Here is a 23,355-nt window from a genome sequence, read left to right as displayed (position 1 = left end):
ATATTGTTGATCAAAGAATCATATATTAATGTTGTATATATGGAGGATTAATGTTGTATATATGGAGGATTAATGTTGTATATAAATGGATTCATGTTGTATATATCAATGGATTAATGGTGTATAACATTGGATTAAAGGATGAAATCAATATGAGTTTTACACTTTTGCAGCATGCGAACAGGTTACCAATTAAATATATATCCACTGTTTTTCAAACAAATTTTTTTAAAATAACTAACACTTTAGAGGGCGCTTTGTCCAGAAAGCGCCCTCTAAACACTTTACATTGACAACTTTAGAGGGCGCTTCTTCCTGAAAGCGCCCTCTAAACACTTTACATTGACAACTTTAGAGGGCGCTTTTTCCTGAAAGCGCCCTCTAAACACTTTACAATGACAACTTTAGAGGGCGCTTTTTCCTGAAAGCGCCCTCTAAACACTTTACAATGACAACTTTAGAGGGCGCTTCTTCCTGAAAGCGCCCTCTAAACACTTTACATTGACAACTTTAGAGGGCGCTTTTTCCAGAAAGCGCCCTCTAAACACTTTACACTAACAACTTTAGAGGGCGCTTTTTCCAGAAAGCGCCCTCTAAGGTGTCCCTTTATGGACCATTCCAGATGGCGCTTTTTTCTTAAAGCGCACTATAATGTGGCCACTTTAGACAGCGCTTTCTCCAGGAGAACAAAGCGCTGTCTTTACCTATGCCATCGCCAGATTAGAGGGCGCTTAAAAGCGCTGTTATAGGCCAAAATAAGCGCCCTCTTTTCCCTTATTTGGCGTTAATACTTATATATTTTAAATATTAATTTATCCATAACTAAAATACATTTTTCAAACAAATGTGAAATCACACAAATATGTTGTTGATTTGTTACAACAAAGAAAAAGAAAAAATAGATACATAGATATACATAAAATAACTAACTATATCAAATAACTAACTATATTGAGTGATATTCATCCTAATCAAATTACATTATTTTGTTTTAAGAAAAAATGTTAAATTAATTTGTATTAAATTAAATACATTAATGCACATGAAGGATAAGTTGAGAAATTATGGAGGAAAAAAAAGAAAAACCATCAACTATGGCGATAAGAGGTAGACGAAAGGCTATTGTAATGGATCCAAAGAGTTGGATGGTATTTTCAGAAACAGGTGAATCCATCATTGAGGATCTCGACAAATACACCATTATGCGACGAACAGGTTTACCGGCGCGTGATCTTAGAGTTCTTGATCCAACACTTTTTTACCCTTCTTCTATTATGGGACGAGAGAAATCCATTGTTGTTAACTTAGAACACATTAAAGCAATCATCACTTCAAATGAGGTGCTTATAATTAATTCTTCTAGCCCTTTTTTTATTTTGTTCCTTCAAGATCTTCAAGCGCGTGTTCCTCGTTCTAATAATATACATAAGTTTACATCGGTTGATAATGGCATGGATGGTGAATGTGAATCAAAAAAAATAATGGAGGAAGGGTCACCGTTGCTACAAAGTCGCATTGATTCTATGAATATTGCATCAAAGGAGAGTTTTGAGGATGATACATTGATTGATGTAGCGGAAACGTCAGATCAGAAGCCGTTACCGTTTGAGTTTAAAGCTCTTGAGACTTGTATTGAATCTGCATGTGCATGCCTTGAATATGAGGTATGCATCTATATTATTATTATTGAAAGCATGTATTATGCATAGTATCATGTGATATTTCTAAATTTAAGATCCAAAACTTTTGTTAGTAACAATATAGAATTATACATATTTTATATGGTTATTATGATGAGGTTTACAACTTGTATTGTGTGTTTATGTTAGAATCAAAGATTGGAAGAGGAGGCTTACCCAGCTTTAGATGAATTAGCCACACAAATTAGTACTCTAAATCTTGAACATGTAAGGCATATCAAGAATCGTTTGGTTGCACTTTCGGGTCGTGTGCAAAAGGTAAATAAATAATCAAACTCCAACATTTGTGATGATTTTTTTCGACAGGCGTACCAAAATACAATTTCCATGCCAAGAAGATGCTCGTGTCTATAAATAATTTTTCGTTACAAACTTGAGTATATAGTTATGGAATTTTCTGGTTGTTTGATAAAAACAATGTTGCTCTTAAAAAAAGACTAATAGTATTCTTGGATTTAACAGGTAGCAAATCAGCTAGAAAACTTGTTAGATGATGATAATGACATGGCTGAAATGTACTTGACAAAAAAACTTGATGATTGTTTAGTAGATCAAACATCATTAAAAAAAGGATCCAATTCAAATATTGCTGAAGATATAGATGAAAGGTGCAAACTATTAACACTAGTCTATTATTAAACAAATACTCTATTTTGAAAGATATATCATATTAGTTATAGGAGTCATACTCACAATTTATTCTTTAATTTGTAGTGATGAATCAAATACATTTCAATATAGATTCTACGAGTCTAAGCCTGATGTTGAAGAATTAGAGATGCTTTTAGAAGCATATTTTGCACAGATAAATGGAATTTCGCAAAGAATGTCCAGTGTATGTATTTCATTAGACATAATTAAATTCAAATATTTTTTTTATTCAAAATGTAAATGATACATGTTTTTGTTACTTTGTTAAGTTGAGTGAGTATGTAGATGATACAGAGGACCACATCAACATAATGTTGGATGATAAGCGAAATCAACTACTACAAGTAACAATAATATTCAGCACAACGAACGTGATAATGGCTGCAGGTATTGCGGTTGTTGGATTGTTTGGCATGAACGTTCATATTGATCTCTTTGATGGACAACCTCGTCAATTTTGGGCCACGGTTGGTGGCACATTCTCAGGTTGTATATTATTGCTCATCATTTCTATTTGGTGGGGTAAAAAAAGATATATTCTATCTGAGTCAAAACAAATCACTAATATATGATCATATAGACTAGTACTAATTCATATGTAAATGATTAAAGGAGAAACTTGTATCATTATTTAAGGTTAGTTTTATCATAAATCTTGTTTAATATTAAGGTTTTAATAGTTTTGTTTTTTACTATGAATTATTATAGTTTTCCATGTTGTTTGGTAAACATATTTTGAATATGTGAATTATTTTTAATTCTTACATGTTATTTGAAAAATATTGCAAGTTGAATAATGAATAAATTTATGATGAAAATCGTATAGAATTTGAATTGAGAAAATAAATCAAATTATTGTGCAGCAATGACGTATATTGAATTAATTGAACATCAAACATTTTTGTCGGGAGAAGATCACAACTCAACTAAAAATAAAGAGATAAATATAATATATATTCTAACCTCTTATAAAAAAATTTAAAATTTATTGAATAACTAATGTATTGGATTTATATATAAATCATATAGATTGATTATTCAATAAATTCTAATAGCAAAATTTTATTTATAATAGTTACCATGAGGTATATATATCATGATTATAATCATTTGATTCTTTTATTTTATGTTTAAAATGTATTTGAAGATAGACTAATTCAATGAATATCGTTTTTCCTAAGAGTTCCTAAACTTTAAAAAAATAGATTTTTTATACTTGTATTCTACGGTGGCATTTAGATGTATATGTTACTTCATCCTTTGAATAATTATTTTGCATATTATTCCATATTACACGAATAGAGAATAGTGTTGTCATTTCACAAATTGTTTATTGTGGAGTATTTGTTTCTCCAAGATCATTGTTTGATGAACGATAATGTAAAATAAGAGTGGCGTTAAATTTCAAATCATTTTTAATATGAATCATTATGCTTTTATTGCTTATCTAACATCCATTAAAATGCATGCGATCGGATTTCGTGATCACTAATACAACAACAATCCTCAAGACATTCATCTTAATGATTTTCAGTCACTACTCGTCTTTGCACGAGTCTAATAAAATGTGTGTGTGTGTGGTAAAAAGTGTAATTGTTTTAACAATTAAAGTTTTTGTAGTATTTTATTGAACTCTAGTCTCAACAGGGGTAACTTCAGGATTCAGCAAGGTTAAATGTGCATTATATAGTCGAAGCTTGTTCAAGCATGCAGTAGTCAAAAATAGTTTATGTATTATGTTATGTAGTAGTCATGTATGTCATATATGAGTGTTATAATCATACGTAGCTTATATATGCTAGTAGTCTATAAATAGGTTGTTATCTCACTTGCTAGGAGAGAGGTTGGTTGTTATTTTTTACTTGTAGACATTTAACGCTCTTTGAGAAAGTGAATGAAATAATCGTCATAACCAATTGTGTTTTATCTATCTCTTTTCTCTCTTCTTGAATTGATAAGTTTCTTGTTTGTTCAAGAAACTCTCTCTTTCACAGGATTTTACTTTTTCTTGACACCGATTATCACAACAAACGGGTGCGGTGAGCGTGGATCAAGATTCCATCACGAAGTATGAGATTGAGAAATTCACCGGAGTAAATGATTTCGGATTATTCCACTTGAAGATGCGACCCCTTCTTGTTCAGAAAAAAGTTACCATCTGAAAACATGGATGTTGCTCTAATAGAGAGGGAGAAGACAATGATTATTGAGAAAGCCCATAATACCATCATATTGAGCCTTGGTGATAAGGTTCACCAGAAGGTCTCAAAGGAGAAAACAATAACAGTTGTGCGGATCAAACCTAAAGGTTTATACATGACCAAGTCTTTGGTCAATCGTCTCTACCTGAAGTAAGCTTTGTATTCATTCAAGATGAGTGAAAACAAAGTCTTGACTGAGCATTTGGATATGTTCAACAAGATAATTCTTGATTTGGAGAATATTGATGTTAGCATCAATGATGAAGATCAAGTGTTGTTGCCATTGTGTGCTTTACCTGGATCTCATGCTCATTTCAAATAAACTCTCTTGTATGGAAGCGAGTCCCTGACCTTTGGAGAAGTTCAATCGACCTTGTACTCAATGGACTTAAACAAAAGAAAGGAGCATAAGTCATCATCTGTTGGTGAAGGATAATCCATAAAAGGTAAATTCTCGAAGAAGAATGGTAAGTTTAAGAAGAAGAAGAAGAAGAAGAAGAAGAGGAATGGTAAAGATCAACACAAGTCTTATGGTGGTAATGCTTCTGCTTTTAGGTGTTGTGAATGTAAGAAGGAAGGTCATACAAGAAAAATGTGTCCTGATAGGATAAAGAGTTACGGTGATAGAAAGAACAATGGAAATGCAACCATTGTTCAAGATGATTATGAATCATCTGATGTCCCAGTGGTTTTGAGCAACAATTCTTGCAAAGAATGGATTATGAATTCAGTTTACACTTGCCACATCACTATAAACAAATATGTGTTTGAGGAATTATGTGATCAACATGGTGGACCAGTGTTGTTGGGAAACAATAAAGCCTGTAAAATTGTAGGGATTGGATCTGTGAGATTCAAGCTTAATGATAAGTTAACAAATTTATTGATTGGTGTTAGGTATGTACCCGATCTTAAGAGAAATTTGATTTCTCTTGGTGAATTTGACAAGAAATTTGTTTTCCATTGATTACATTCATGTTAGTCTTTGGGGGCCTGCAAGAAGCATTCACGCTCAGGTGTAAGATATTCCATATCCATAGTGGATGATCATTCACCAAAATTATGGGTATTCATTAAGAAAACTAAGGATGAAAATTTTGAATTTTTTTAAAGTTGGAAGACTCTTGTCGAAAATCAAAACGACAGGAAGGTCAAGAGATTGGGGACCGATAATGGCCTTGAGTTCTACAATAAAGCCTTCGATGATCATTATGCTATATCTAGTATTGATAGGCACAAGAATGCAGCAGGTACTCCTTAGAAAAATGGTGTGGCTTACAGGCTCAATCATACAATCCTAGAAAGGATTAGATCCATGTTAGTTAGTGTTGGATTGAAGAAGGTGTTTTGAGCTTAGGTTATTATAGCTGCAGCTTATAGGTGTTCCTTAACTGCCTTGGGGATGAAGACACCTGAAGAAATTTGGTCAGGTCATCCATCAGATCTCGACAATCTTAGAGTATTTGATTGTGTAGCCTATGCTCATATTAGGCAAGACAAAGTCGAACCTAAAGCTCTGAGATGCATGTTCCTTGGGTATACTGGGGGATTCAGAGCCTATAGGTTGTGGTGCCTAATACTAGTTCACAAGAGGTGTTTCACAAGTCATTATGTGGTTTTCAATGAATCATAGATGGTGTTCAAAAAAACTGATGACGCTGGTCGAAATGCAAATATCTCTGAAGAATAGCAAGAATATAAAGAGTTTTCCATTGAGGTGGAAAACTTGAGAAATAAAGTGCACAATCATGATGAAGAACCATATAAAGTTGCTGAAGAAGCACATGATGGTGAAGAAAATGAGGAAATTGTTGATGACTACCTACTGGAAAGAGACAGGTCGAGAAGAGTCATCAAGCCATCTCAGAGTTTGGTTATGCAGACCTCATAGCTTTTGCATTAACTTCAGCAAGCAGGGTTCTCGAAAAAGAACCTAGAGATTACAAAGTAGCTATGAAGAGTCAAAATAAAAAGGAATGTATGAAATCCATGGATGATGAGATGATATTTATTCATGATAACCACACATGGAAGTTGATCAAAAAACCTGCAGGGCCCATGTTAGTCAGTTTCAAATGGATTTTCAAAGTAAAGGAATGAATTAAATAAGTTATGTCAAAGAGATTCAATGCAAGGCTGGTTACAAGGGACCTCACTCAGAGGGAAAAAGAGGATTTTAATGATGTATTTTATCCTGTTGTGAAACCCAAATCCATTAGAATGCCCCTTGCTATGTCGGTTCCACCTAGAACTGGAATAAATGGATCACAAGACTGCTTTTCTATATGATGATCTAGATGAAACAGTTTTGATGAAGCAACTTGAAGGCTATGAATAATAAAATAAGGAGGATTATGTGTGTAAGTTGATCATGCCACTATATGGCCTGAAACAATCTCCTAGCCAATGTAATAAGAGATTCGACAAGTTCATGGCATGCATAGGTTTCATAAGGAGAAACTTCGATCATTGTGTCTATTTCAGGTTCTCACCTGAAAATTCACTTGTCATCTTATTTCTCTATGTAGATGACATGCTGATAATGAGGGTGAAAGTCGAACTTAACCAGGAATTTGAAATGAAGGACCTTGGAGTTGTACCCAAGATTTTAGGTATAGATATCAAGAGAGATAGAAAGAATTCAACATTATGCTTATCTCAAGAGTCATATCTAAGGAAGAATCTCGATAGGTTTGGTATGTAGAACTCAAAACGTGTTATAACACCAATAACTCCGAATTTCAAGTTGAGTATAACTTAAATTTCTAGTACTGAAGTCAAAAGAGACTATATGGATAGAATTCCATATTCTAGTCTAGAGGGTTATTTGATGTGTGATATGGTTTGTACCACGCCAGACATAGCACATGCAGTTATCCTTGTAAGCAAGTACATGCAAACCCTAGAAAGTTGCACTGACAATAGATCCTAAGATACATAAAAGGATCTATGTGTAGAGTTCTGGTTTATAGTGGAGCCAAAGGCGATGATAACGAAGTTGAAGTCGAAGGATTTGTTAACTTTGACTATGCAAGATGTATGGATATTGTAGGACCCCCAATTTTGACCCTAAGATCCTTCATGGTATCTCATCATTTGCATTGGCTTTGGGATCACACCTTGGCATCCTCCTTACATCTCATTCATTTGTTTTGTATTGGGAGAGATCACCAAGCATATTTTATTGTATCATTATTTTTTTTCTTTGTTTACTAACCCAAATACCAAAAATATGTCTATGTATGTCTTTGTTTCTTTTGTAGGTAGTGTGTGTGTCCACCTATGCCCTATCAAGCTCATAACTAGGGTTTCAGACCCTCAATGTAAAGATACCAATCCAACAATGGTTCAAATTGGTTATAGACATCATATATGGATCCCCATGTTCTTTATTTATCAATTTGATCAAGAATTCATCAAGAGTTTAAAGCTTGTTTGCCTTGGAAGCCCTAATTCATCTGGGTATCTTATGTGACTTCCTCAACAAGTTTCTTTACCAATTGGTCAAAGATATAAATTGATACTTCATTTTAAATCATATTATTCATATATGATCCTCCATGAGTCCCAAAGATCAATAGAACTTCAAGTTTGCAAGTTGGTTCAAAGAAGTTGACCAGAGAAAGTCAACTGGTCAAAACTAGGGTTCCCTAGACCCTATATCCAACATATTTTGTCATATGAAAAGGCTTCCAAGAGAAAAGTTACTCCTTATTACATTCCAAACAACTTTCATGTTGGCATCAAGAGCTAGTTTTTCTTGTAAAGTCATTTTTTAGGTGAAATATTATCGGTCATTTTATTTGTGCCCTAGTTAGGAGGTCAACTTCCAAGGACCATAACTTGCTCAATTTTTATTATATGAAGTCCATCCAAGTTTTATGATCAATTTCAAGATGTCTTATCCAAATTTTATTCTTTGAGAAATGTCAAATTCTACTTGTAAGGGCATATGCCAAGAGGAAACATTATAGGTCATTTTGGGCTATTACCATTGAACAAGCAATTTTCCTCAACTTGTAAAATGCATAACTCCCTCATTACAAATATAAATCATGTAAAATTTGTGATCAAATTGAATAGGAATGAAATATATACAACTTTTATGAATGAACCTTTTCCATTTGAATCTCATAGCAAAAGTTATTCAAGGTGGAAGAAGTGGTCATTTGACTTGGGACTTAGAAATTTTTCAATCATCTTTGACTTCTCAAACTTCCACCTCAAAATTCATCATTATCCAAGATCCAAATGAAAATGTGTGCAACATCAAAGTTGCTCCCCTTGATGTCACCTTTCGAAAACATCCAAGATCACTTCATTTGGACAAAAATTGAGGGACTTGCACATGGTTACTCTTCATGGTTCCATTTGGATGATTTTCATGACCAAACTTCAATTACAATTGCATGGACTCATGTTAAGCTTTAGGCATCATTCATGCACATTTGTGTGCCTTTTCCAATCATTTCATGGGCTTATCACACACCCATGCAAGCATGCACCAACATTTCTAATTTTGGCCAAATTTTAAAGTGTGTGAAAAGCAATGCAAAACCCTATAAATACAGGGCCATTGTGATCAGAATAGAGATTCCTCTTGCCCAAGATTTGCACCATTGCCTCTCTAACCTCCATTAAAGGATAAACTTGAAGATTTCACTTGAAATCGAGTTTCAATTCTCCTTCTATTTTGAGATTGAAACTCCAAGAATCCAAGCCTTTCATTGATCCATTTCACTTCCTACAAGCATTTAGAGTCGAGCCAGGGCAAATTGGAAGCAAGATCAAGCCAAATTGAAGCTACCCGAAGGTGAATTTTCTCAAACTTCTCTTCTTCGATTCTCTTTCATTTATCAACTATTTTGATTGATTGTTAGTTGTCTGAAGACCTGCCAATGTAGGCAACAAGATTGAGTTGCTTTGAGGTCAAATCGAAGCAACTCAGATCATGCTCCTTAAATTTCAAATCCATGTATCTTTCAATATACTTGGAATTGGAAGAAATTGAGACCATATTCGAGCTCCTGAGCATTTTTCCTTTGAAATAGTGTCCTTGTTTTTCATTTTCCGTTTGGTTGAGGTTGAACCAGTCCGATGAGGTCCACCTGAGAAGACAATCGGAGCTAGGGCTCCGGTGAGATGGTGGCGTGTCTCCAGCCACCTGATCTGTTTGAAATGTTTTAATCATGACCCTTGGTTCTAAATACTACGCGTGTGGCGCATTGACTTGGTTCCACCATGTTCCCTATGCGCGTGACCATCAGATCTTCCACCTTAATTAATGAGGGAGATTTTATGGCCCTTGTTTTTTTGAATTTTATTTTATTTTCTGGTATTTCATTTAATCCCTTTATTTTGTTTAATTCATAATAATTTCATTTTTAATCCAAAAAATATGGGACTTTCACCAAAATATTTAAATATTTTTCTCTTCCATATTTAGAATAAAAGTTATCTTTTGGATTAATTTTGATATTTTTCATGAATTAAATGTTTTTATGCATATTTTTAATTGTTTTAAAATACTTCTGACTTCCCAAAAATCATGAATTTTTTTGTCTAAGGTCCTTTGACCTAGGATAAATCCCTTGGCCATTTATTTGGTGTTTTGAAAGGATTTGAGGTTTTGACCAAATTAAAATGCATTTTAATTCATTTTAAATTGATTTTTAATTGAATAAATGCTTGAAAATTATATTGAGCCATTTTTATGGTCTTGTGATGTTTGACTTTCTGTTTGGCCTTGATCATGGTTGATTTGACTTTTGCTTGACCAATACTATTGGATTTAGGGGATTGATAAAATGTATATTTCATATGACTGGATAGCATTAATCAGATGAATTTCCTCTTGTGATCAATTTGGATTCTATTTCCCCTTCCCTCTTCATATTCATCCCTATTCTTACCCAATCCATTATTGATCAATGAAATCTCTTCATGTCTAAATGCTAGTTGATTCATCAATGACCTTAGGTCAGATGAATCCAAATGAGTCAGACTGAGATAGATCCTTCCCTCATTTCTTTTAGTGTGTGGTATATTTTAGGAGTTTGGTTCTTTGTACCAAATCTCTAACATGCATTACCACCTATATTTTTATTGTCCGACCTCAGATAGTTGTGACTTCTACATAAGTCCAATTACGATTGCTTAAAATAGAGCTAAATTTGATCAAGAAGGCATAGCATTCTAGCAAGTGAGATTGTAAGTCTCCTGTTCTTCATGGCATTGTGTGTAGACTTGACCTTTTTTACCTTTCATTGAGCTAGTGGTATACTTGTTGAATTATCCAAGTTGGAGCCCTTCTCATGGATGATGTCTTGCTTCAATGATTCATACTTGTGAATGAATGGTTGAGTGTTCTCTAAAGAATGACTTAACAAATTTAAACTCATAATTAACATTTGATTAACACTTGACTAACTTTTATTCATTTTGATTTTACTTTCAAGTCATTGACTTAATGCAATTTAAATTTCAGTACATTTACCATTCATCTTCCATTTACATTTTCATGTAACGTGTTTATGTTTCAGTTCTTTCACTTTGCTCACTTGATTCATATCTTGTGATTGTATATATTGTTTGTTTGTTTTGTTTCTGTTTATGGTCTTAGGACCTTAAAACACATAATAACAACAAAAACCCTTAAAAACATGTTGGTGGACTTGAAAGACCCTAATTTTGACCCTAAGATCCCTCATGATATCTCATCATATGCATTGGCTTATGGGTCACACCTTGGCATCCTCCTTACCCTTCATTCATTGGGTTTGAATTGGGAGAGATCATCAAGCACATTTGATTTTATCATACTCTATTTTTCACTATTTACTAACCAAAATACCAAAAATATGTCAATGTAGTGTTTGTTGCTTTTGTAGATAGTGTGTGTGATCATCCATGCTCCATCAAGCTCATATTTAGGGTTTAAGACCCTCAATGCAAGGAGATAAATCAAGATATGGTTTAAATTGGCTCTAGAAATGATATATGGATCCCCATGGTCTTCACATATCATTTTGATCAAGAAATCATCAAGAGTTTGAAGCTTGTTTGCCTTGGAAACCCTAATTCATCTAGGTATCTTGTGTGACTTCCTCAGCAAGTTTCTTCATTGTTTGATCAAATATTTCAAGAGGTATTTCATATTACATCATATCACACATATATGATCCTCCATGAGTCCCAAATATCAATAGAATATCAAGTTTACAAGTTGGTTCATGGTGGTTGACCAGACAAAGTCAACTAGTCAAAACTGGGGTTCCCTAGACCCTATCTCCTACAATTTTTGTCATATGAAAATGATTCCAAGAGAAACGTTACTCCTTATGACATTACAAACAACTTTGATATTGAAGTTAAGATCTATTTTTGCTTGGAAAGTCATTTTTTATGGTGAACGATTATATGTCATTTTGTCCGAACCTTAGTTAGAAGGTCAACTTCCAAGGATCATAACTTGCTCAATTTTTATGAGATGAAATCCATTAAAGTTCCATGATCAAATTCAATATTTCCTTTTCAACTTTGATGTTTGGAATAAGTTAAAATTCAACTTACAAATGCATGTGCCAAGAGGAAACATTATAGGTCATTTTGGGCCATTATCATTTAACAAGTGATTTTCCTCAACTTCTAAAATGCATAACTCCTTCATGCAAATTCCAAATAAGGTAAAATTTGTGACTAAATTAAACAGGTTTGAAATAGATACAACTTTTATGAAGGAATTTTTTCCATTTGAAGTCCATAGAAAAAGTTATTCAAGGTGGAAGAAGTGAACATTTGGCTTAGAACTTAGAAAATTTTCAAATATGTTTGGTTTCCCAAACTTCCACCTCAAAATTCATCATGATCCAAGCTTCAAATAAAAAAGTGTTCAACATGAAAGTTGTCCCCCTTGATCTCAAATTTCCAAAAAGTCTAAGATCATCTCATTTGGATCAAAATTGAGGGACTTGCGCATGGATCCATTGTGGTTTATTTTGGCAAGTTTTGAATTCAAGTGATCATTCCTCTTTGCATGCTTCCATGTAATGACTTCAACATCAATTGTACATGAGTTGGAGATGGATTGCATCATTACTTAGGCCTAAATCATTATCCATGCATCCATTCAACTTGGTTTCCAATTTTTGCAAAATTTCAAATGGTGCAAAAATCAATTGCCTTGCATATTTAAACAAGCTTATGGCTTCAGAAATGAGGACAACACCTTGCCCAAGCTTTGCCAAGAGAACTCAGACCCTCACACCATAGAATTTCTTGAGGATTTCATTGAAATCGAGTTTGAATTTCACCTTCTATTTTGAAGTTCAAACTGCAAGAATTCATTGCCCTTTCCATCTCAATTGATCACTTCAAGCAAGACGAGGAAGAATCAAGCAAATTCAGATCAAGATCAAGCTGAATTAAAGCTACTCGAAGGTAAAATTTCAGAAACTTCATTTCTTCGATTCTCTCTCAATTCTTCACTATTCTTTGTGATTTTTGGTTGGCTTAAGTCCTATCAATGTAGGAAATAAGATTGAGTTGCTTTGAGGTTAAATCGAAGCAACTCATTTCATGATCCTTAAAATTCAAATCCATATATCTTTTTATATACTTGGAATTGGAGAAAATTGAGGTCAGATTCGAGCTCCTGAGCATTTTCTCTTTGAAACAGTGTCCTTATTTTTTATTTTTCATGAAATTGAGGTTGGACCAGTCTGGTGGTGATCACTGGAGAAGATGACTGGAGCTAGGGCTCCGGTGGTGCGTTGGCAAGTCCCAAGCCATTTGGTCTGGTCCAAACGTTTTAATCTTGGCCCTTGGTTGTGATTACCACACGTGTGGCGCTTTGACTCAAGTCTTTGGTGGATAGCGTGCGCGTGGCCATCAGATCTGCCACCTCAATTAATGAGGGAGATCTGATGGCCCTTATTTTTTTGTATTTTCTGGTTTTTCATTTAATTGCTTTATTCTGTTTAATTCATAATAATTTTATTTTTAATCCAAAAAATATGGGACTTTCACCAAAAATCTACAAATATTTTTCCCTTTCATTTTCTGAATTAAAATTACTTTTTGGATTAATTTTAATATTTTTCATGAATTAAATGTTTTTGTGCATATTTTTAATTGTTTAAAAATATTTTTGACTTTTAAAAAATCATGAAATTTTTTGTCTAAGGTCCTTTGACCTTGTTTGACCTAGGATAAATCTCTTGGCCATTTATTTGGTGTTTTGAAGAGGTTTTAGGTTTTGACCAAACTAATTTATATTTTAATGCATTTTTAATTGATTAAATGTGTAAAAAATTATGTTGAGCCATTTTTATGGTCTTGTGATGTTTGACTATTTGTTTGGGCTTTGGTCAAGGTTGATTTGACTTTTGTTGGATTAAAATCATTGGATTTAGGGGATTAATGAAATGTACATTTCATCTCCCAAAATGAATGAATGATTTTAATTTGATAAAATTTCTCTCATGACCAATTTGTGTTTCTCTCATTCCCCTCCCTCTTCATCTTCATCCCTATTCTTCCCCATTCCTTTCATTGACCAATGAAATCTCAAATACTCTAAGGCTAATTGGTTCATCAATGACCTTGTGTCAGATAAACCAATACAAGTATGGATGAGATAGGTTCATCCATTTTGATTCTTTATTTTAGTGTGTGGTATGTTTTAGGAGTTTGGTTCATTATACCAAATATTTAACATGCATTAACACCAAAATTTGTATTTCCCGACCTCAGATAGTTGTGACTTCTACATAAGTTCAATTACGATTGCTTCACATAGAGCTAAATTTGACCCTAAAGGCATAACATTCTAGTAAGTGAGATTGTAAGTCTCCCATCTTTCATGGTATTGTAAGGAAACTTTGCCTTTTTTCCTTCTCGTGGAAGATGTCTTGGTTCAAGGATTCATGCTTGTGAATAGATGGTTGAGTGTTCTCCAAAGAATGACTTAATCAATTAACAAGCAAAACACCACTAACATTCAATTAATCTTGACTAACATGTAACTAACTCTTATTAATATTGCTTTACTTTCAAGTCATTTACTTTATGCAATTTAATTTGTAGTCATTTATCATTCATTGTCAATTACATCTCATTTAAATTGTTTATGTTTATGTCATTTCACTTTGCTCATTTGAGCCATGTTTTGTGGTTGTATATATTTGTCTATGTACTTTGACTTTTGTTTATGGTCTTAGGACCTTAAAATACTTAATAAACAACAAAAACCCCTAAGAAGTCTTTGGTGGACTGTTGATCTTGATCTGAACTTTTGGACTTAGAACTAGGCAACATTCCCTATGCAAAAAGGACTTGGCCAATGCCAACATTCAGAGATCAAATTATTGTGAACTGAGCCTTCATCTGATGCAAGTCTTGGGATTCATTTGAACTCATCTGCTACATTATCTTGATGCAAATTATTGTTTTGATCTGGTGTCTAATGCTTTATTCTGAGTTGATCAAGCAACATTTCATCTGATACATGAAAAGACAAAAAAGACTGCTAGCTATGGAGTTGCATGCTTGGATATGGCTATCTTTATTTAATGCCTTAATCTTCATGATGTCTGATATTGCTAATTGCTTGTTGATTATTGCTTGATTCAAAATCCAAAGGGAAAGTGGGTTTTCTATATGACATACTTGTCTGTTGGATTGCATCCCATTGGTCAGATCTCTTCAACTCTTAACTTTTAATTTTATGCTTAGGATTAGTCTCTTCATATCCTCCCACTTCTTAAATTTTAAATCTCTTCCCCTTTTTCAAAAACTTTCTTTGCTTATGATTTCAAACTTAGACCTTATTTCAAGTAGAAACTTTGGCCTTATGTCATTGAATTTTCAAACGCCCTTTTCTTAAATCAAACTTGTAAATAAATCTAATCATATTAATTTAAAATTTCAAAAGAAAAAACGAACTAACAACTTCATTCAAATTTTTGGCCTCTTGTGCCTTTCTTATTAACTTTTGATTAAAAGCATTTCACTCACTTTGAAATGGTTACCACGAACTACGAGGTTTTTATCCCTCATTTTTATATTGGTACGTAGGCACAAGCCCGAAGGTCTTGTCAAACACAAAAATATAATCAATAAATTCTTTTCTCATTCCCACACTATATTTTTCTCAAACATCATTTTATACCAAAAACACATACACACATAAAAAAGGGCTCCCTAGGAGTACCTAAGACACTTTGGGTGATAACACCTTCTCTCTGTGTAACCAACCCCCTTACATGTAATCTCTGGCATTTTATTAGTTTTGATTTGAAAACTTCTTATCTTTGGGTTTTGTTCATACTTTTCCCTTTTCCTTTGTAAACAATGAAAGTGCGATGGTGACTCTGGTTTTATTGACGTTAAGTTTATCCATAGCTTGATGGTCATGAATTTACCGCTACAGAAATTAAGTGGCGACTCTGCTGGGGAGTAGTCCTCAGTGGGTTTAGCCTACTTTTTTATGTGTATATATTTGTATATTTAATGTTTGTATATATTTGTTTGTGTGATATAATCTGCTTGTTATGCTCAGTGATCTCTGAGTGGTGAGATAAGTTCTAACTCGATCTTGAGTGCAATTAACATAGGAGGATGGTATAGTCATGTTCAACTTGTGTGGAGTAGTCCTTAACAAGTTGGCTTGAGACCCATCTACTCAATGGAGACCCTTTTGTAGTTACTAATGTCACACAATTCGTTTGTGGTTAGGCATTACTTTCTCTGATTTGGGGCCCGAGAAGTTGAGGATCATAGAACATTTAACCCATCTTGGCCTATTTAGGATGTAGTGTGGAGACTATTTAGGTGTAAACCTGATAATAGTTGTTACACGATACCACACTCAGACGAGTTTCTCTTGAGAATATTATGGGTTGATGAGTCAGTCATCCTAACCTGTAATATCCAATAGATGGGATTAAGACTCTAGAAACTTTTTAGAACATGATCTACAGGTTTTTACCCTTAGTACACTCATTTGGGATGGTTCTTAACCCGACTCCATGCTCGTGACTCACAACAAACCCTTTGATTCTTGGTTGATATGATTAAGTCTTGTCAATATCAATGGAACTTGGGTGGTGATAAGGTGAAAACCATAATCCACCAAAAGGGATGATTGATCTTGATGATGACTTGATCCATCCCTTAACCTTTGTTTGTGCTTGCCTTGTGTGTGATCCATTGTTTGTGATTGTTTCATTCATCCATGCATGCGCATCATAACATTCATCACAGAAAAATAAATTTCAGGGAACTGAGGTCTTACTTGCAAATATTTTCAGACCATGGATTATGGACGAAGGAATACTAAGAAGTACGGTTTCAGATGTTCTTATTTGAAGGATCTAAGGAAGTTGTCATCCTTTGTATTAGATCCCTTGGAATTCAAGCAATGTCATAGGAAGCTTTTATATGCGTTATCTACTGATGTGGTTGAAGGAATTTTAAGCGTTTTGGTTCAGTTCTATGACCCACTCTATCGGTGCTTCACTTTTCTCGATTTTCAGCTTATGCCTATGTTAGAGGAGTATGCCCATCTCTTGGGAATACCTATTTCTGACAAGGTACCTTTTAGTGGAATGGAGGAGATTCCCAGATCTCATATCATAGGTGAAGCTCTTCATTTGAAGAAATCTGATATTGAAGCTCATTTGGTGAAGGAAGGAGGAATTATGGGGTTGACTTCTGAGTTCCTCATTGGAAAAGCTATTGTCATTGCTCAAGCCGGTAGTGTTGACACTTTTGAAGCCATCTTTGTATTGCTCGTCTATGGTCTAGCTTTGTTCCCTAACATTGACAGATTTATTGATGTAAATGCCATTAGAATCTTCTTGATTGGAAATCATGTTCATACTCTATTAGGTGACTGTAAGACCCCAATTTTGACCCTAAGATCCCTAATGTTATTCTCACCATATGCACTAGCATTGGGATCACACCTTGACATCCTCCTTACACCTCATTCATTGGGTTTGCATTGGGAGAGATCACCAAGCACCATTTGATTGTATCATATTTCATTTTTCTTTATTTTTACTAACCCAAAATACCAAAAATATGTCATTGTATAATTTAACTCTTTTGTAGGTAGTGCACATGCTCATCTATGCTCTATCAAGCTCACATATAGGGTTTAAGACCCTCATTCCAAAAAGCTCAATCAACAACTGGTTTACTACGGCTCTAAGTATAATATATGTATCCCCATGATCTTTACATGTTATTTTGATCAAGAAATCATCAAGAGTTTGGAGTTGGTTTGCCTTGGAAACCCTAATTCATCTGGGTATCTTATGTGACTTTTTCAACAAGTTTCTTCATCAATTGATCAAATATTTCAAGCGATACTTCACATTTAATTATCCTATGCATATATGATCCTCCATGAGTCCCAAAAGTCGAGAGAATATCAAGCTAGCAAGTTGGTTCATGGTGGTTGACCAAAGAAAGTCAACTGATCAAAATTGGGGTTCCCTAGACCCTATCTCCTACAATTTTTGTCATATGAAAATGATTTCAAGATAAACGTTACTCTAAATGACATTCTAAACAACTTTCATGTTGAGATCTAGAGCTAGTTTTTCATGTTACCCTAATTTAAAGGTCAACTTCCCAAGACCATAACTTGCTCAATTTTTATGAGATGAAAACCATTCAAGTTGCATAATCAAATTCAAGATGTATACTTCAACTTTTATGTTTGTAGGAAGTGCAAATTCAACTTTCAAATACATGTGATATGAGGAAACATTATAGGTCATTTTGGGCCAATACCATTGAACAAGTGATTTTCCTCAACTTCTAAAATGCATAACTCCTTCATGCTAAATCCAAATAAGGTCAAACTTGTGACCAAATTGAATGGAATTGGAAGACCTACAACTTTGATGAAGGAACGTTTCTCATTTGAAGCCCATAGAAAAAGTTATTCAAGGTGGAAGAAGTGAACATATGGCTTGGTACTTATAATTGTTTTTGATATGTTTGATTTTCCAAACTTCCACCTCAAAAATCATCATGATCCAAGCTTCAGATGAAAAAGTGTTCAATATAAAAGTTGTTCCTCTTAATCTAACCTTTCCAAAAAGTCCAAATTCATCCCATTTGGACAAATAATGAATGACTTACGCATGGCTTAAAGTTGAAGGACCATTTGGAAGATTTGAAGTTCCACTTTCCATACACAAATGCATGGCCTTTCCACATGACTTCAGCATTGCTTACACTCATTTTTGGACCTAAATGCATCACTACATGGGCCTATCACATTCCGATGCATCCATGCAAATATAAATTGCTATTTTTGGAATTTTGAAAGGAGGGTGTGAAACCAATTGCATTGCCTATAAATGAGACCCTTCATACTCAGAATTATGGACCCTAGCATGCAAGATTTGAATCAGAAACCCTAAACCCTCACATTCAAAGGATAAGCTTGGTGATTTTTGTAATACCCTAAAATTTACCCTTCATTTTTCCTAGAAGCATGGGGTTATGTTTTACCCCTCATTCATGCATTCATTTTTAGGTCATTTTACATTTCATATTGCATTTCATCATAACAATCAGAATTAGATCCAAGAAGCTTGAATATCATCCAAGACACTTTGTGGGTTCTATCTGGGTGATCAGTCAACACAAGGGAATGACTTGAGTTACTTCCAACATGTTCAAATGGGGTTTATTCATCATTCAAAACGTTAATCTTGAAGGAGCAAAAGTCTGTTCCTGAGTTGTCATGTTCGCTAGGCGAGCAGCGTGGTTCGCCTAGCGAATCTGAACTGTCATGCTCGCTAGGCGAGCAAATTCTTCGCTAGGCGAAGCCCACGCGTTTTAAGAATATAACAGAAAAATCTTGGACTTGGACCTATCTCATTTGAGCCCACCAAGCAACGAAAATCAGGTTATAAATTCTAAAAATTCAGTGAAAAAACCCTAGAAGAGAAATAGCTAGAGAGAGAGAAGAGCTAACAGAATTCAGAGCAGCCTCCATAGACACTGAAGAAAAAAAAACTCCATCTCATATAAACCCTAAGATTGCTTTGCAAACCCAACCGGGCAATTCAATTTCATTCGATCTCTCCAATCAGGTTTGCCCTATCTCCATTACTTTATGCTTTCAATTTGAAATTTCTGAATGTATGAGGCATCATGGGTGAATTTGGAAGAGTGGGTATCGTTAGGTTTCACATGTGGTTTTAGATGTGCATGAATGTGTAGAATAATGCCTTGAATGTTTAATCACTTCGTTGTTGAGATGGATACCATAGGGTTTGGGGTTTCTGAAATTATACTGTTATCAATGGAGAATCCAGAACCCGCAGGCATTCGCTAGCCCATCGCTAGGCGAGCCTGCAGCGAAGCTTCGCTAAGCCTTCGCTAAGCGAGACAGTAGCGATCGTGACAGTAGTTGGTTTTTCTGTTTGCTTTCTAATTTGTTCTGTGTTTGTTGTGACATGTTTTCTATTGCACCCGGGTACATGTTTTAGTATGTATGTCATGTCTTGATGTGTGGATCCCTGCTCCCTGACTTTGAGTTTGATACCCTTTTGATGCATTTGTTTGACAAGAGGTTTAGGCCTCCTATCCTTGGTTGCTTTTTGTGAGCTTTTTGTGAACTTTAATAGCATGATTCATGTGGTTGCTATGATCCTTCTGTTTGGTGCAACTCTTGATTACACCCCATCTTGTCATTCTAACGTGTTTGTTGAGTTTTTGTGAGGGCTCACCTGACTCTTGAAGAGATAGCTTGCTTGGTATTCCACTTTATTTGTGGGATACCATTTGGAGATTTATTCCGATTACTTTGCTGACTTGCTTTCTTTGATGGTTCTAGCTTGAGAGATCACCGGATTTCTTACTTCTTTAGTTGTTATTACTTCGGATTTTCATCCGTGTGGTAGATCTCTTGATCCCTTTATCTTTCCCGCACTTTACCGCTTTCTTAGCTGGAAGACCTCGATAGGAGGCGATGTTTTTGTGTGTTTACTTTTGTACCCAAAGACCTCCAAGAAGAGGCACCAGTGCTAAAGGCCTCCACGAAGAGGCAATTGACGGATAAAAGGGATTAGTAGTCAATCCCCCGTTATTCAGTGTGTCGTTCTTTATGCTCACACTACGTGCCGATGCTTCAGAACAAAAGCCCAAGATCTTTTGTCCAGTCAGTCAGTGGAGAGGGTTCCATATTTTTGAACCCCCACGCTTTGTCATGAGCTCACCCTGTCCAGGGTTAAGAGCTATGAGGTCTTATCCTCATTACCCTTTTGATCTGCTCACCCTGACGTTCAATGTCCGTGGTTAAGAGCCCATTTGATTACCGTTCCATGGCTTGTTTGTCGAGGTTGATATGACCCCTCTTGACTAAAGCCCTACACATGTATGTTTGAGCCCCCTTGTTGGCTGTTTACTTTATGCATGTTTGTTTTGTATGGTGTGATCGTCTCCCCATAGGGTTGCTAGGCTTCGTATAGTCTCTCGTTTGCATGTCAATTAAGGTAGCACGGTTCCTTCGTCTAGGACTTCCTTTTTGCATGAGCATTCCTAAAACAAACAAACTCATTGATTTTTCTTCTCCTAAGAACACGTTAACTCCTTCTACTACAGGCGAGTAAGTCTCCAAAGGTCGAGCATCCGGTAGATCGCGTAGTAACGTCGTTCACCTAAAAAACACAAAACAAACAAATAGGTTAGCCGAACTACGGCTTGCTCTGATTCTCATTCCAGATGAGATACGTAGGCATAAGACGCGATGTCTTAGCGAGCACACTCCTCTTTAACCCATAGGTAGCCGAGCTACGAAGACTCTAATTCTCATATTCAGATGAGATACGTATGCAGTGGATGCGACATCTGTGCGAGTCATTTTCTTTTGACCCCCTCTTTTAGTAAATAGTACATTAGATAAACCCACACCCTTTAGACAAGAAAAACAAGAGTGGATCCCGTAGAGTACTACGGATGTGTAGGGGTGTTAATACCTTCCCTTCGCATAATCGACTCCCGAACCCAAGATTTGGTTGCGAGACCTTGTCTTTTCCTTTCCTTTTTCCAGGTTTACTTCGAGCGTTTCCTTTCCCTCCTTTGGGATAAATAACGCACGGTGGCGACTCTTTTGTCATTTCTTTTTTCGTCGGTTGTTTCGTTTCGCATTTAGGTTGCGACAGCTGGCGACTCTGCTGGGGAGTGTGTTTCCCTAAGCGAGTCCCTCCTAGCTTTTGTAGGTTTCTTGTTTGTGGGGTGTTTATTCTTTTGTACAGTCATTTACTTTCAGCATTTACCTGCTTTACCTTATTGCATTCATGTACATATGTCTGCTGTATCTGTGGGTTCTGTGGGTTGTTTGTTTGTTGGGGTGGGATGTTCTATGAGATAAGCCCACTACCCAGGCTTGAGCGTACACACAGGTTTTAGAGTGGATGGTCATGAGGCTTGCGTGGCATGTTGCTACATTAAGTCGTTCATGAAGACCCACACCCAGACGAGGTTTCTTTTGGATATATGTTGTCCTACGGGTGTTCCGTAATGACAGTATGTTCCTTTGGAAATCGTCGACTCTGGTGACCATTTCCCGAGAACTCAGTCGAGGCCTCTCCTTCGAGACGCGTTTATGTTAGCTCTGGTGGGCGCATTCTCGCTGCTCAATCTGAGGACCCCGAGACTGGGAACTTGCTTTAGGATATCCTGTTGAGGGGATTCAGTGGAGGTCTTTTATCCCGTAATAATGCCAAACCTTCAGTGGTAAACGTATTATTCCACTGAATGGCCGAAGTTGACAAACTTCTGTTCTTAGAACCTACCCGTGAGAGGCGGGCTAAATTCAGGAAACCTTAACCTCCAACCAACCCGGTTTTTAGGAGCAGAGATTTGATCTTGTATTATATTCTTCAGTGGGTTTCTCTTCAGACAGTGCAACCTGACAGATGTTCAAGCAGATACAGCAATCCTGATTCCCATGTCACTGCATTGCATCACATCATTTTGCATTCATTTTGCATTCATTTTGCATTGCATCACATCATTTTGAGGCAGTTCAAATCAAGGACGCAGCTCCGGTGGAAGAGGTTAAAGCGGGTGCCTCTATCTCGTCCTTCAAGCAGGTACAGGCCTTGGTAGATTCGAGCGTTGCCCCCGGTTGGGGACGTCTGTTGGAGTTACCAATGAAAGAAGACAAGTTTGGGATTGGGTATCAGCCAGCATTGACTACTACAACTTCAACGCCTCAGACTCGTCAGGGGCCGATTACTTTCTCCAGTGCTGGCGTTATCCAATATGGCCAGGTCTCTACAGTCAACGATGAAGATGGGGATAGTGATTGCGACATCGATAACTGGGTGCATCCGAGGATCCCGGGTGAAGTCATCAACAATTGGTCTTCTGAGGAGATTGTCCAAGTCACTTTTCTGGAGGAGTAATTTTTCTTGTTTATTCATGCATGTCTAAGTCTTACGTTCCGCCCAGGGCGTAATGACTCATTGTAGGGCTCATCTATGCGAATACCTGCATTTTTATCATAAATAAAGAACGTCTTTTTGCATTCAAATATTTTGTTCACTGTCTTTCTATTTTTGCAGTTTTTAAAAAATAAAAAAAATACATTTTGGCAATGTTTTGTTTAGCTTTCATTCCTTGTTCACACTCATAAGCACATATCATCGCTCATGCAGATGCACGTCACCGGATCCTATTGATAACGGTTCTGCTATGGTTCGCTTCGACTTTGAAAATCCAATCTTTCAAGCTGAAGAAGAGGGTGATGAAGACTGTGAACTCCCTGA

At 35.7% G+C, this 23,355-nt stretch overlaps 1 protein-coding gene across 1 annotated transcript; it reads left to right on the top strand.

The window, feature by feature from the left end:
• Positions 1 to 1,085: 1,085 nt before the first annotated feature.
• On the top strand, positions 1,086 to 2,923 carry LOC127129759 (magnesium transporter MRS2-F). The gene is made up of 5 exons (XM_051058885.1): positions 1,086 to 1,664; positions 1,830 to 1,958; positions 2,163 to 2,308; positions 2,442 to 2,535; positions 2,621 to 2,923. Exons 1-5 carry the CDS (start codon positions 1,095 to 1,097, stop codon positions 2,921 to 2,923), a joined length of 1,242 nt encoding a protein of 413 aa, XP_050914842.1. The 5' UTR covers positions 1,086 to 1,094.
• Positions 2,924 to 23,355: the final 20,432 nt, after the last annotated feature.

Source organism: Lathyrus oleraceus, chromosome 3 (assembly GCF_024323335.1).
Source record: "Lathyrus oleraceus cultivar Zhongwan6 chromosome 3, CAAS_Psat_ZW6_1.0, whole genome shotgun sequence".
NCBI lineage: Eukaryota > Viridiplantae > Streptophyta > Magnoliopsida > Fabales > Fabaceae > Lathyrus > Lathyrus oleraceus.
The sequence above is the reverse complement of the archived record's forward strand: the minus strand, read 5'-3'. Positions and strand labels throughout refer to the sequence as shown.

Excerpts from the sequence above, each read along its gene's own strand:
- LOC127129759 (XM_051058885.1), top strand. The coding sequence starts at position 1,095 with ATGGCGATAAGAGGTAGACGAAAGGCTATTGTAATGGATCCAAAGAGT. Across the intron at positions 2,309-2,441 it reads GCTGAAGATATAGATGAAAG|ATTCTACGAGTCTAAGCCTG; the intron begins GTGCAAACTATT and ends ATTTCAATATAG. Across the intron at positions 2,536-2,620 it reads TTTCGCAAAGAATGTCCAGT|TTGAGTGAGTATGTAGATGA; the intron begins GTATGTATTTCA and ends TACTTTGTTAAG.